General features: G+C 47.8%; 1 protein-coding gene across 13 annotated transcripts in view; it reads right to left on the bottom strand.

The window, feature by feature from the left end:
• The window catches only part of KIF1B (kinesin family member 1B), a 277,895-nt gene that overhangs the window by 65,233 nt on the left and 197,965 nt on the right, over positions 1 to 14,697 (bottom strand). For all 13 annotated transcript variants that reach the window (XM_073603542.1, XM_073603543.1, XM_073603544.1 and 10 more), the window contains 4 exons: positions 9,851 to 9,947; positions 6,867 to 7,015; positions 5,402 to 5,580; positions 1,343 to 1,480 (listed from right to left, as the gene is read on the bottom strand). In XM_073603542.1, coding sequence (XP_073459643.1) covers positions 1,343 to 1,480; positions 5,402 to 5,580; positions 6,867 to 7,015; positions 9,851 to 9,947 — 563 coding nt within the window. The remainder of the gene's footprint in view (positions 1 to 1,342; positions 1,481 to 5,401; positions 5,581 to 6,866; positions 7,016 to 9,850; positions 9,948 to 14,697) is intronic.

Genomic DNA, 14,697 nt, shown 5'->3' with positions numbered 1-14,697 from the left:
AACTGATGTGTTACCCCATGTAGGCAGTATTGTACTCAAATTCAATCCCTAAAATTAATTTAGAATGTTAAAGTGGTTGTAAACCTCAGACATGAAATATGAACAAAGCATATCCCTCTATAGTGTGTACTTGTCTCAATCCAGAACACTGAGTCATTTCTGTCCACTGTCTCGTTCCTCTACTATCAGCATGAGTCACTTCTGACAAATTTTCCTGACACCAAAGGAAATATGGTGACAGGAAAGGGAGCTCCAGCAGATTGACAGCCTCAGCTTTGTTCCTGTGTGAAGGGGGTGCGTGCCTTCCCTCAATCAGCTCTCAGAATTCTCCTCAAAGAAAACTGAGTGCTTTTCACACTGGCACGGTGCACTTGCAGGACGGGAAAAAAAGTCCTGCATCTTTGGGGCGGTGCAGGAGTATACACTGTATACACCGCTCCCAAAACGCCCTGCCCATTGAAATGAATAGGCAGCGCTTTGACAGCACCGCAACATGGGCGCTTTTAACCCTTTCTTTGGTCGCTAGGGGGGGTTTAAAGCTCCGCCCATGGGGGCCGAACAGCTAAAACAATGGTAAAACGACGCTAAAACTAGCAACGCTTTACCACTAACGCACCCCCCTGCCCCAGTGTGAAAGTAGCCTTAGTTTTGGATAAAACCTCAATTTGATTTGATGATCACAGTCCCTTGGTTTAAAAGTGAGGGAAAATCCAAAATGTTGGAGTTCTCACTGAAACAAGTATAGAGGAGAAATCATCCAATGGGGCTCTTGTTTAGGTGAGATCCATCTAAAAGGGGATTTCCCCTCTGTTGGAAACATTGCCTCTCACTTTCTGGTTTGTCTTCAGAACAGGAACTAAAGGAAAATCTCCCCAATGGGATACAGACAGCAGCAGCAAAAAAAAATAAAATAAAAAAAAATAAACCCAAAAAAAATAAACACGATGGGGTTTTAAGGCTTCCCTGACCTGAACATGAGCACAAGAATTAAATATTCACTAGAGAATCCCTGGAAACCAGTGTCATTATAGAATCCTCAGCTTTATATCATTTGCATTCCCTTCCAGTGAACAAGATGGCTACCCCACTTTTATATCCAGAAATGAGAACACTTGAGCAAGAAAAATATGAAGGGAAGGAAAAAAAAAAAAAAAAAGTAAGACAAATTTAACACTCGAAAACTCTGTATGAATAAATATTTCCAGTACTGTATAATCTTTTTGAGCACTTTAACACTTTTATTGTGGTTAATTCTTACAATGATATTGCAGAGGGGTGCTAAAAAGTATCTATATAAAATATTGATATCTTCAAGATTTCCAACAGGGGAAACAAAACCTACCTGCCAACAAGCTTGAACCAGTGGAAACGATCGTAAAACGGGTCACCGCCATTTATTACAGTGTCAGTATCATCCTGCACATTGGAGGCCATTTCTCCTGCCCGGTCGTACATCTCTCGCATCTGATCCAACCTCATCCTGGTGGGATAAAAAAGGGAGGTCACACAATATGCACCAGCGATGCCTGAAATAAGAACTGTCTGAGCTGTCCACACCAATTGCACTGTGTGCACAATTATTGGGGCAAGTGGGTATTTTGACCAAATCATAATTTTTATGCAGATTGCCCATTTCCAAACTGTATACACTTCAATGCTTATTGGATTTAAATATTTATTATTTATTTATTTCAGGTACTTATATAGCGCCGTCAATTTACGCAGCACTTTACATATACATTGTACATTCACATCAGTCCCTACCCTCAAGGGGCTTACAATCTAAGGTCCCTAACTCACATTTATACATACTAGGGACAATTTTGACAGGATCCAATTAACCTACCAGCATGTCTTTGGAGTGTGGGAGGAAACCGGAGTACCCGGAGGAAACCCACGCAGGCACAGGGAGAACATGCAAACTCCAAGCAGGTAGTGTCGTGGTTGGGATGCAAACCAGTGACCCTTCTTACTGCTAGGCGAGAGTGCTACCACTGCACCACTGTGCCGCCCATAAATATATCAGATGATGTGTATTTGTGTAATGAGGGAGGGTGTGGCCTAGGGAGATCAACACCAAGGTGTGCATAATTACTAGGCAGCTTCTTTTCCTCAGGCAAATAGTCAACAGGGCCGCAAGAAATATGTTGAGAAAAAAAATGACGCAAATGAAAGTGTTACTAAACCCACAATAATAAAATCAGTCTGTATATGCAGTAAAGAATGCTCGTTATACTCGCTGTGGAACCCAAGGGGTTAATCCTCTGCATTGTGTAAAAAAGCTGTTTGAACTTGTCTCCTCTGATCCTCCCCTTCTTTTACTGTCCCCAATATATTTCCTGATAATACAGAGCCAGGGGACAAGCTGCACATGCTCAGTTTGGTGTGAATTGCAAGAGAGTTTTTTTTTTCTTAGGAGGGTGCATGTGATTAGCACAGGGCCAATCAGCACTGTCCAGATAGAGGGTCAGGGGTCCTGCATCCTGATAGGACAGTCAGTGTAGAATGAAAACTCCTGTTACAAGCTTTAACCAGACACTGATAGAAGTCAGAAGACTGCTCTAACTTCTGACGAGAAAAAGGTATTTAGCAGTTTATAGTTACTAAAATAATGCTATTCCATGTTCTGTGGGAGACCAGATATAGTGAATGCAGGCTCCGGGGTTTAGTAACACTTTAACTGTCAAAAATTTAAGAAGAATCAAAACGTGAAGCTACCAGGAACCCATTATCCTCCAGTGCTGTACTATTCCAGAACCGCAACCTACCTGGAGTGCCCAGAACTTTAGTTGCATAATAATTCTGCATACTAATAGTTGCCCAATAATTGCGCACACATAGATATTCTCCTAAGGCCCCTTTCACACTGGGGCGGGGTCAGCGGTAAAGCGCACCGCTATTGTTAGCGGCACTTTACCGTCGTTATTCAGCCGTTAGCGGGGAGGTTTTATCCCCCGCTAGCGGGCGAGAAAAGATTAAAAACCACTGCAAAGCACCTCTGCAGAGGCGCTTTGCCGGCAGTATAGCCACGCTGTCCCATTGATTTCAATGGGCAGGAGCGGTGAAGGAGCGGTGTATACACCGCTCCGAAGATGCTGCTAGCAGGACTTTTTTTCCCGTCCTGCTAGCGCACCGCTTCCATGTTTTAGCCCTCGGGGCTTTCACACTGGAAAGACAGCAGCGGCTGTTTCGAGTAGGTTTGCAGGCGCTATTTTTAGCGAAATAGCGCCTGCAAACTGCCCAGTGTGAAAGGGGCCTAAGAAAACCAACACCTCACTTTTACTTTCCTAAATATTCAGGTTTGAGGTTTATTAACCACTTGCCGACCAGCCGCCGTCGTTATACAGTGGCAGGTCGGCACGTTCCTGCAAATCGCCGTAGGTGTATGTCGGCTCCTTTAAGGAGCCGTAGCAGGTGTGCGCGCACCCGCTGTACAGCGGGGGGGACTCGATGCGTGTGGCCGGCGGCCGCGATGTCCGCCGGCCACCTGCCAGAATGGGGATCTGTCAATGTAAACAGACAGATCCCTGTTCTGACAGGGGAGTTGGAGAGAGATCTGCTGTTCCTAGTGATTAGGAACAGCGATCTTTCTCCTCCTCCAGTCAGCCCAGCCCCCATACAGTTAGAAACACTCCCAGGGAACACACTTAACCCATTCCCTGTCAGTGATATTTATACAGTAATCAGTGGCTATTATTAGCTCTGATTGCTGTATAAATGTCACTGGTCCAAAAAAAGTGTCAGAAGTGTCCGATCTGTCCGTCGCAATGTCGCAGTCCAGCTAAAAAACGCAGATCACCGCCATTACTAGTAAAAAAAATAAATAATAAAAATGCCATAAATCTATCCCATTGGTTTGTAGACGCTATACCTTTTGCGCAAACCAATCAATATATGCTTATTGCAATTTTTTTAACCAAAAGTATGTAGAAGAATACATATTGGATAAACTGATAAAAAAATTTGTTTTTGTTTTTTTTTTTTAAATTGGGATATTACAGTAAAAAATAGTTTTTTTTTCAAAATCATCGCTCTTTTTTCGTTTATAGCGCAAAAAATAAAAACCGCAGAGGTGATCAAATACCATCAAAAGAAAGCTCTATTTCTGGGGAAAGAAGGACGTCAATTTTGTTTGGGTACAGCGTTGCACGATCACGCAATTGTCAGTTAAAGCGATGCAATGCCGTATCGCAAAAAATAGCCTGGGCATTAAGGGGGAAAATCTTCCGGTCTGTAAGTGGTTAAAGTGGAAGTCCAACCTAACACTTACATTTCTCCCCTGCAATCATTAATGTGAGCTAAGGTCAGCCTTATGTCTCAAAATGAAAAAAATCCCAGTTTTTCTACCTTTATTTTGGAGTATCCAGTGCTGTCACATGACTTCAATTCTACTTCCTTCTGAGAGTAAAATCAGCCAGTGGGTGTGGTTACTGAAAGCTAGTGACATCACTTCATGGTAGGGACACTTTTCCTGTGTAGCCAATGGGCGTATACAGGATGGGAGGAGCTGATCATAGGTTCCCACCCAGTGTTCTCTCATTGTACATCCTAGTTCATGAGAAAATTAAGAAATAAAGCGCCCCACCACGAGTAACGCAGTTAACGAGCGTCTCGCAAGTGTTTTCGAGTCTCTCGGGCGCCCCCCACTTCTGGCCACATGCGGTATTTCATGCAATAGAAGTCAATGTGGAACTAACTACCTTTGTTTCCATTGACTTCTATGGGGAAACTCGCTTTGATATGCGAGTGCTTTGGATTACAAGCATTCTCCTGGAACGGATTATTCTCGTAATCCAAGGTTCCACTGTACTTCCAATGCCTGCCCTCCCCCAACCCCTCTCTCAGGAGAAACTGCTACCCTAAACGAGGCTATGAAGACAGGAGGAGATCTGTGAAGGAGAAGAGGGATGGGGGTGGGGCTGGGCAGGTCTAGGCATGCCTGTCTAAAAAAGAGAGGAGGGATGGTGGTGGGGGTGTGTATCAGAGAAGCACAACGTTTTCAGGAAGTGAGAGGCAGCATTCAGAAATAAGGAAGTAAGGTTGTCCCTGAAGAACAGGAAGAAGCTGACTGTCTGGCTTTGATTAGACTCTCTAAGCTTGGCAATCAGCTATACAGAAAATGTCAAAGATAAAGATATTGTACATATAAATTAATAGAAAAAATTTCACTTTTGACCGATCTTCCACTTTGGATTGACCGAGAGCACTGTATTTGTTCAATAATGAAATTCATTCTCAAAAATACAACTTTCCTAATAATTGTACACACAGTGTAGATTCTTCCTTACTACACTGGGAGGAACAGTCTAACTATGATCTACAATTATCATTAGAGCTAGTGTTTGGGACATGGGAAATATATGAGGTAAGTACGGCTGGCTCACCATATAAGTAGACTTACCTAAGTTTCTCCATTGACCAGTAGTGAGTAGCCCCATTTTTCAGGTCCTGCACCTCCACAGCAACCACAGTGCGTGGGAAGGGTTGGTCCTCTGCAAGTTTTTCAGCTTCAGGCGGAAGCAGTTCCGGGGGTAGAGGGGAATAAAGCGTGTCCGTCAGCAGCACAAACTGAAACTGGACCTGTGGAAAGAGAGCAACCTTCTTTTAGAAATAGAGGGTACAAACAAGGCCTGTACAGGAATATCGATTTAAAACCACTGACCATTCCTCCTACAAGCCAATTCAACTGACAAAACTGAAGCTGGTGTTCCAGTGACCACCCTTTTGACCTGCTATGCCCAGATAAACCTGAACTCCAGAATCCTGGCTACTTTTGACAATTAGCTCCTTTCTCGATGCACAATAATATTGCTTTTAAATGTTTTATAAAACAATGCCCTACTTTTCGAATTATAAAGGTTTTTCTCTCGTGTGACATCATTGACTCCTATAGAAAGATTTACTGTGCCTGGGAGCCAGGGAGGGTATCCAGGCAGGTGGCACACATCATATCTTACGTGCTTCGTAGAGGCAAATAGGACTATATTTACCATGGTTCCATGGGAATGCACTGCCTATGAGGGAAAGCGCTATGCTAACTATAAAACAGTTTATAGCATAGCTGCCAATCAATGGTTGTTGGTGGGCCATTACTGGAGGAAGAAGAAACAAGACCAGAGAAGTAATTTCTCCATAGGGAGAATACAATAATACAGGACACAATACAGGTGGCATATGTGACCTGCTAAGAGTAAAAGAACTTGTAGAAAATCCAAGAAAGGAAGAGCGTTTTTTGCACAAGGTAAGCTAGTAACTTAGTACTAAGATCGTATTCCTCCTGGCTGGAGTTCAGCTTTAAAGATGAATTCCAGGAATTCAGTCACTTTGTAAAAAGTTAAAGCACACGATGAGTTAGGTCCAAGCAGCTGCATGACATCTCCTGGGCTTATCTCTATTATTTATATCTGACAGGTTTACTGCTCTGCCAGGAATGAGACACTCAGGCTGTGAGAGAGGAGACGGGAAACACAAAGCAGATTTGCCCTCTGATGCCCATTCAGAGAAGCCTTTGTATTTGGTGAATGTGTTCTCTTCTGTGAATGGGCAGGAGATGGGAAGGGGCAGGCATAACAGTGGCAGCGACTTTCCTGTTAAAGATGCAAAGCTCAGAAGGATCAGCATTGCTCTCCCAGAACTACAATGATAGCTGTCTTCCAGGAGTACTATAAAGCTGTCAGGTATAAATAATAGAGCTAAGCCCAGGAGGTGTCATGTACCTCGCTGGACTTAACCCATAGTGTGTCTTCATGTTTTACAAAGGGGCTGAATTCATGGAATTCAGATTTAAACTAAATGCCATCCAAACCCCAAGATCAATAGGACTCAGTAGCCCACAGCAACTAACTGGAATCAGAGCAGTTTGTTACCTTCTTCTTTAGCTCCACGCTAATGGCGTTGGCTTCTTTCAGGTAGATGGCATTTCCCCACAGCAGATCCCGTAAAGATGTGAACTGATGGTGTTTCCATTTCTTAAATGCCCACTCTGCCAGATCATACTCGTGCTGTGTCCAGGGCACTGAAATGGAAAGAGATGGGAAACCTATTATCAGCACTGGCACACATCTTAGAGCACATATCTGGACTGGACACTAGCATCAGGTACACCGGGCATACAATGCTCTTACAAATAACGGAGCTCCAGTACACAGAATGATGAGTAGATTGTCACTTGGTATTTGCACTCAGAGACCTGCACAGAAGTTGGAGCTGTAAAACGTTACGTTATACAGTGCCTTGCAAAAGTATTCACCCCCCCCCCCTTGGCATTTTTTTTGTGTTATGTTGCCTCACAACCCATGGATTGTTTGAGGATTTCCATCGTTTAATTTACAGAACATGCCCACAACTTTGAAGATGTGACGCAAACAACAAATAGGAGAAAATAACAGAAAAAGTCAATGTGCATATCTATTCACCTCCTAAAGTCAATACTTTGTAGAGCCACCTTTTGCGGCTATCACAGCTCCAAATCGCTTGCCACATCTTACCACTGGGATTTTTTCCCATTCCTCCTTGCAAATCTACCCCAGCTCCTTCAAGTTGGATGGTTTGCACTTGTAAACAGCAATCCTCAAGTCTGACCACAGATTTTCTATTGGATCGAGGTCTGGGCTTTGACTAGGCCATTCCAATACATTTACATGTTTCCCCTTAAACCACTCAAGTGTTGCTTTAGCAGTGTGTTTGGGGGTCATTGTTCTGCTGGAAGGTGAACCTCCGTCCTAGCCTCAAATCACACACAGAGTGGTACAGGTTTTGCTCAAGAATATTCCTGTATTTAGCACCATCCATCTTTCCCTTAACCCCGACCAGTTTCCCAGTCCTGACTGCTGAAAAACATCCCCACAGGATGATGCTGCTGCCACCACCATGTTTCACAGTGGGGATGGTGTTCTTTGGGTGATGTGATGTGTTGGGTTTGCGCCAGACATAGCATTTTCTTTGATGAGCAAAAAGTTAAATTTTAGTCTCATCAGACCAGAGCACCTTCCTCCATACATTTTGGGAGTCTCCCACATGCTTTTTCGCAAACTCAAAACGTGCAATTTTGTTTTTTGCTGAAAGTAATGGCTTTCTTCTGGTCACTCTGCCATAAAGCCCAACTCTATGGAGCGTACGGCTTATTGTGGACCTATGTACAGATACTCCAGTCTCTGCTGTGGAACTCTGCAGCTCCTCCAGGGTTACCTTAGGTCTCTGTGCTGCCTCTCTGATTAATTCCCTCCTTGCCCGGTCCGTGAGTTTTGGTGTGCGCCCGTCTTGGCAGGTTTGCTGTTGTGCCATGTTCTTTCCATTTGTATATGATAGATTTGATGGTGCTCCTAGGGATCATCAAAGATTTGGATTTTTTTTATAACCTAACCCTGACTTGTACTTAACATTGTCCCTTACTTGTTTGGAGAGTTCCTTGGTCTTCATGGCAGTGTTTGGTTAGTGGTGCCTCTTGCTTAGGTGTTGCAGCCTCCGGGGCCTTTCAGAAAGGTGTGTATATGTAATGACAGATCATGTGACACTTAGATTGCACACAGGTGGACATCATTTCACTAATTATGTGACTTCTGAAGGTAATTGGTTGCACCAGAGATTTTTATGGGCTTCATAACAAAGGGGGTGAATACATACGCACATGCCAATTATCAGTTTTTTTATTTCTGAAAAATAGTTTTATGTATATATTTTACTAATTTTACTTCACCAACTTAGACTATTGTGTTCTGATCCATCACATATAATTCAGATTAAAAAAACATTGAACTAAAGGCTGTAATGTAACAAAATGGGTAAAAAGCCAAGGGGGGTGAATACTTTTGCAAGGCACTGTACTTACCCGAGTCCTCAATCCATCCAGCACTGTGCACGCTACATCTCTTTTCTCCTCTCTTTCTCTTCACACAGGGACTCTGAGCCACTGGCTCCTGCTGCTGTCAAATGCTATGAGGAAAAAGTGCGGGACAGGGCCAAGCAGAGCTGTGTGTGTCTATGGATCACAGCTCCGTAGACACATACAGGTCTGGAGCGAACATGCATTGTGTGTCCCAGTAGCAAGCGGCTTGCAATTGGGGCACATGGAAAAGAGATGCCAAGATCGCCAGCAGGGGAACCCAGAAGAGGAGGTCTGGGCAGCTCTGTGCAATACCATTGCACAGAGCAGGTGAGTACAACTTTTATTATTTTAATTAAAAAAAATGTGCCTTTAGTAACATTTTAAAGAACAACAGCCTCTTTCCCCTTCTTCATAACAGAGGGAAAGGTTTCTGTACTCCACAGAGACAGCTTTTGCACTTTTTGAACATATGATTTTAATGGTATATTTTACAGACAAAAGAGAAAAAATATTCAAGCCTTTATCAGCAAATGAATCAAATTATCAAAGTTTCCAAAGACTATATACTGTATATGTTCCTCTTTTCATGTGTACAGGTCATCATGTGCACTTTCATGCCAATCGATGAACAAAAGAAATCTCTTGATTCCCCCCATCCATGCTAAATTTCCAATTCCTATTATTGTATTCTGACAGCCATCACCTGCTGACCCCTGAACAGTGGCTGCATGTGATTGGAAACAGGAGCTGATCGGCAGAGAATTTTCTCACCTAGCTGATTCTACAAAAGTCAACTTTTGTCAAGCCAGTTGGTGCGAACAGGGCCCCCCACAAAATGAATTTTGGTCGATTTAAGCAGGAATTGACTGAACTTCTGTATGTGTACGGGCAGCTTTAGTCTTAAACCGAGCACCAAAGGCTGATGATGTAGTAAATTTTAAGAGAATGTATCATATGTTGTATGCGAGATAACTACATACAAATCAGACATGTTCCCATGTAACCAGGGTTGTGACAGATGTTTACCTTCCTCTTCCTCCTCATCCTCTTCTTCGGTGGTCTCTGCAGTCAGTGAACGGGTCTCCACTTGCTTCTGAAGGGCCAGCAGTTTGCTTTCATAATCCTGAGGATGGAGAGATAGGACGTGTAGGCGAGACAGAAACACACACACACAGCAGCTCCACAAGGTGGGGAAAAATGAGACAAGATACAGGAAGGCACATGGATGAGAGACAGCTTGGTACCAATTTGGTGATCCTCAAAACTCCCACATGTAATAAACACTAAGGCTTCAGATGGAAAAAAAAGATGTAGTGCCTTTGAGACCAATCGGATTCTCTAAAACAGCCTTCATTAAATAGCAGACCGTGGTTCAGACCCGGACCAAGTGTGGATCCCATCTGCACCGCCCAGCTCCTTCCCCCTGCAGCACACTTCTTCAAGCTCCCACTCCCGCCCCCTGACTGCCTACAGGGACTTATCCAGCAGGTACACTGTTTACTTAGATGGGCTCTACCAATCTACAGGTGCACTGTGATGGTTCCCAACTGAAATTTAAGCATGGGCATTCTGGTGGGGACGCCTCATCTGCGGGGGGGCACTCTGGTGGGGACGCCTCATCTGCGGGGGGGCACTCTGGTGGGGACGCCTCATCTGCGGGGGGGCACTCTGGTGGGGACGCCTCATCTGCGGGGGGGCACTCTGGTGGGGACGCCTCATCTGCGGGGGGGCACTCTGGTGGGGACGCCTCATCTGCGGGGGCACTCTGGTGGGGACGCCTCATCTGCGGGGGCACTCTGGTGGGGACGCCTCATCTGCGGGGGCACTCTGGTGGGGACGCCTCATCTGCGGGGGCACTCTGGTGGGGACGCCTCATCTGCGGGGGCACTCTGGTGGGGACGCCTCATCTGCGGGGGCACTCTGGTGGGGACGCCTCATCTGCGGGGGCACTCTGGTGGGGACGCCTCATCTGCGGGGGCACTCTGGTGGGGACGCCTCATCTGCGGGGGCACTCTGGTGGGGACGCCTCATCTGCGGGGGGGCACTCTGGTGGGGACGCCTCATCTGCGGGGGGGCACTCTGGTGGGGACGCCTCATCTGCGGGGGGCACTCTGGTGGGGACGCCTCTGGTGGGGACGCCTCATCTGCGGGGGGCACTCTGGTGGGGACGCCTCATCTGCGGGGGGCACTCTGGTGGGGACGCCTCATCTGCGGGGGGCACTCTGGTGGGGACGCCTCATCTGCGGGGGGCACTCTGGTGGGGACGCCTCATCTGCGGGGGGCACTCTGGTGGGGACGCCTCATCTGCGGGGGGCACTCTGGTGGGGACGCCTCATCTGCGGGGGGCACTCTGGTGGGGACGCCTCATCTGCGGGGGGCACTCTGGTGGGGACGCCTCATCTGCGGGGGGCACTCTGGTGGGGACGCCTCATCTGCGGGGGGCACTCTGGTGGGGACGCCTCATCTGCGGGGGGCACTCTGGTGGGGACGCCTCATCTGCGGGGGGCACTCTGGTGGGGACGCCTCATCTGCGGGGGGCACTCTGGTGGGGACGCCTCATCTGCGGGGGGCACTCTGGTGGGGACGCCTCATCTGCGGGGGGCACTCTGGTGGGGACGCCTCATCTGCGGGGGGCACTCTGGTGGGGACGCCTCATCTGCGGGGGGCACTCTGGTGGGGACGCCTCATCTGCGGGGGGCACTCTGGTGGGGACGCCTCATCTGCGGGGGGCACTCTGGTGGGGACGCCTCATCTGCGGGGGGCACTCTGGTGGGGACGCCTCATCTGCGGGGGCACTCTGGTGGGGACGCCTCATCTGCGGGGGCACTCTGGTGGGGACGCCTCATCTGCGGGGGCACTCTGGTGGGGACGCCTCATCTGCGGGGGCACTCTGGTGGGGACGCCTCATCTGCGGGGGCACTCTGGTGGGGACGCCTCATCTGCGGGGGGCACTCTGGTGGGGACGCCTCATCTGCGGGGGGCACTCTGGTGGGGACGCCTCATCTGCGGGGGGCACTCTGGTGGGGACGCCTCATCTGCGGGGGGCACTCTGGTGGGGACGCCTCATCTGCGGGGGGCACTCTGGTGGGGACGCCTCATCTGCGGGGGGCACTCTGGTGGGGACGCCTCATCTGCGGGGGCACTCTGGTGGGGACGCCTCATCTGCGGGGGCACTCTGGTGGGGACGCCTCATCTGCGGGGGCACTCTGATGGGGACGCCTCATCTGCGGGGGCACTCTGATGGGGACGCCTCATCTGCGGGGGCACTCTGGTGGGGACGCCTCATCTGCGGGGGCACTCTGGGGGGGACGCCTCATCTGCGGGGGCACTCTGGGGGGGACGCCTCATCTGCGGGGGCACTCTGGGGGGGACGCCTCATCTGCGGGGGCACTCTGGGGGGGACGCCTCATCTGCGGGGGCACTCTGGGGGGGACGCCTCATCTGCGGGGGCACTCTGGGGGGGACGCCTCATCTGCGGGGGCACTCTGGTGGGGACGCCTCATCTGCGGGGGGCACTCTGGTGGGGACGCCTCATCTGCGGGGGGCACTCTGGTGGGGACGCCTCATCTGCGGGGGGCACTCTGGGGGGGACGCCTCATCTGCGGGGGCACTCTGGGGGGGACGCCTCATCTGCGGGGGCACTCTGGTGGGGACGCCTCATCTGCGGGGGCACTCTGGTGGGGACGCCTCATCTGCGGGGGCACTCTGATGGGGACGCCTCATCTGCGGGAGCACTCTGGTGGGGACGCCTCATCTGCGGGGGGCACTCTGGTGGGGACGCCTCATCTGCGGGGGGCACTCTGGTGGGGACGCCTCATCTGTGGGGGGCACTCTGGTGGGGACGCCTCATCTGTGGGGGGCACTCTGGTGGGGACGCCTCATCTACGGGGGCACTCTGGTGGGGACACCTCATCTAGGGAAATTGGACATTTCTCATGGTTTGATAGACATACGACATTACAATCTTTCTGAGTCATAGCATTAACTTGAGATTCCGACCTCGGCTGGAAGAAAATTTTAGTGACTGGACATCCTTAAATTTTAATTCAATATCCCTGCTATAAAACTTCTCAACAAACCAGCGGCTGGTACTCCTTTTATCTTGGGGGGGCAAACCCCCCCATCAGGTCCGTACTTACCCCATGCAGGTAATAGGCGGCTTTCCCAGCTTTGGCGGCTTCTCCTCCTGGCCAATACGGTCTTAAGACCTGCTTCCTGTTCTGATTGGCCGGGAGGAGAAACAGGAGGATAATTGCGCATGTTGATTTGCTGATGTCACAAGTGGGTGGGCGCAGAGCTCTGCACCCCAAGCCCAACCTTTTTGAAGCCAATTAGAGCCTCGGGCTCTAATCACATGCTTCAAAAAAAAAAAACAAAAAAAAACCTGTAGAAATGTATGCGTCCGGCACCCTGCATGGAGATTAGGTGGGCGGCGCCCTTGCGCCCCTTATGGACCGGCCGCCGCTGCTACCAACCCAAAAGGGTGACTTGGTGGCTGCTATGGGCAATATGAGCTTAATTTTTTTTTTTTCCCCATTTACTTTTGCTTGTGAGGGAGATTCAACATTTATATATTAATAGCAAGCCAGAAATCCTATATGGAAATAAGTTTAATACTGTACTAGTTAATACTAAATATACTAAAAATATGCACTGTCACTGTACTGACACTGGGAAGGGGTTACACACCTAGGGCGATCAAAGGGTTAAATGTGTTCCTAGCCAGTGTTTTTGTGTACACAGTGCTGCTTTCACTAGGGGAATTAATCTATTATAACCCCTTGCTTTGCAGAGAGACAGAATACATCCCCCCCCCCCCCCCCCCTCCGTGAGAACAACAGCAGCCATCACATCTAAGAATTGGTAACCTGCAATATAATACTGTCTGCCCTCATGTTGTAAAGTGCTGTGCAAACTGTTGGCGCTATATAAATCCTGTATAATAATAATAATATTTCCTTTTGGGTTTATATTTTGTACAGGCATACCCCGCTTTTAAGTACACAATGGGGTTTATTTACTAAAGCTATAAAGTGTAAAATGTATTCCAATAGCATTAAAGGTGGCTGCATTTTGCACTTTAACCACAAGGTGGCGGTGTGCTATTGCAGTAAGCTGATGCAGTTATGGGACTTGTACAACAGTAAGGGGAATTGCACCACCATAGCCCCGGACCTGTAGGGGGATACAGATACCAACTGTGTCACTACTAAAAGGAACACTTAATTTTTTTGCATCAAACCCCCACTTTCTTCTTCAAAAGTATATTTTTCTATCAATGTACTATATAAAAAAAGTTAATGATTTACATAAAAAAATGCAATATATTATATATATATATATATATAAATAACACACAAACCAAACACAAAAGTGCTCTTTGAAGCGGAGTTCCACCCTTTTTTACTCCCACTGCCCCACTGGTAGCCGATACCTGTGCCTTTGGCTATTTTTTTTTTTTTTTTTTTGTTTAGTTACTTTTTTTTAAAATTGAAAATATCCTCCACTTTCGACCCAACTCACCATCGCATTATTTCCGCACTCAACACAGTGTGTCCTGACTGCACAGGTGCGAGATCGGGGAGGTGCAGGCTGGGTAGCCAGCTGCACCAGGTCCCAGAAACAAGTTTGAGCTGCCTTCACATGCCCACAGTAGCAATGACCGCTGTCCAGAGAAGGGCAACAAAGCTAATAAAGGGTCTGGAGGATATTAGTTATGAGGAAAGGTTGCGAGCACTGAACTTATTCTCTCTGGAGAAGAGACGCTTGAGAGGGGATATGATTTTAATATACAAATATCATACTGGTGACCCCACAATAGGGATAAAGCATTTCCACGTAAGGGAATTTAATAAAACACACGGCCATTCAAG

Source organism: Aquarana catesbeiana, linkage group LG10, assembly GCF_042186555.1.
Source record: "Aquarana catesbeiana isolate 2022-GZ linkage group LG10, ASM4218655v1, whole genome shotgun sequence".
NCBI lineage: Eukaryota > Metazoa > Chordata > Amphibia > Anura > Ranidae > Aquarana > Aquarana catesbeiana.
This window is presented reverse-complemented; position numbering and strand designations above follow the sequence as displayed.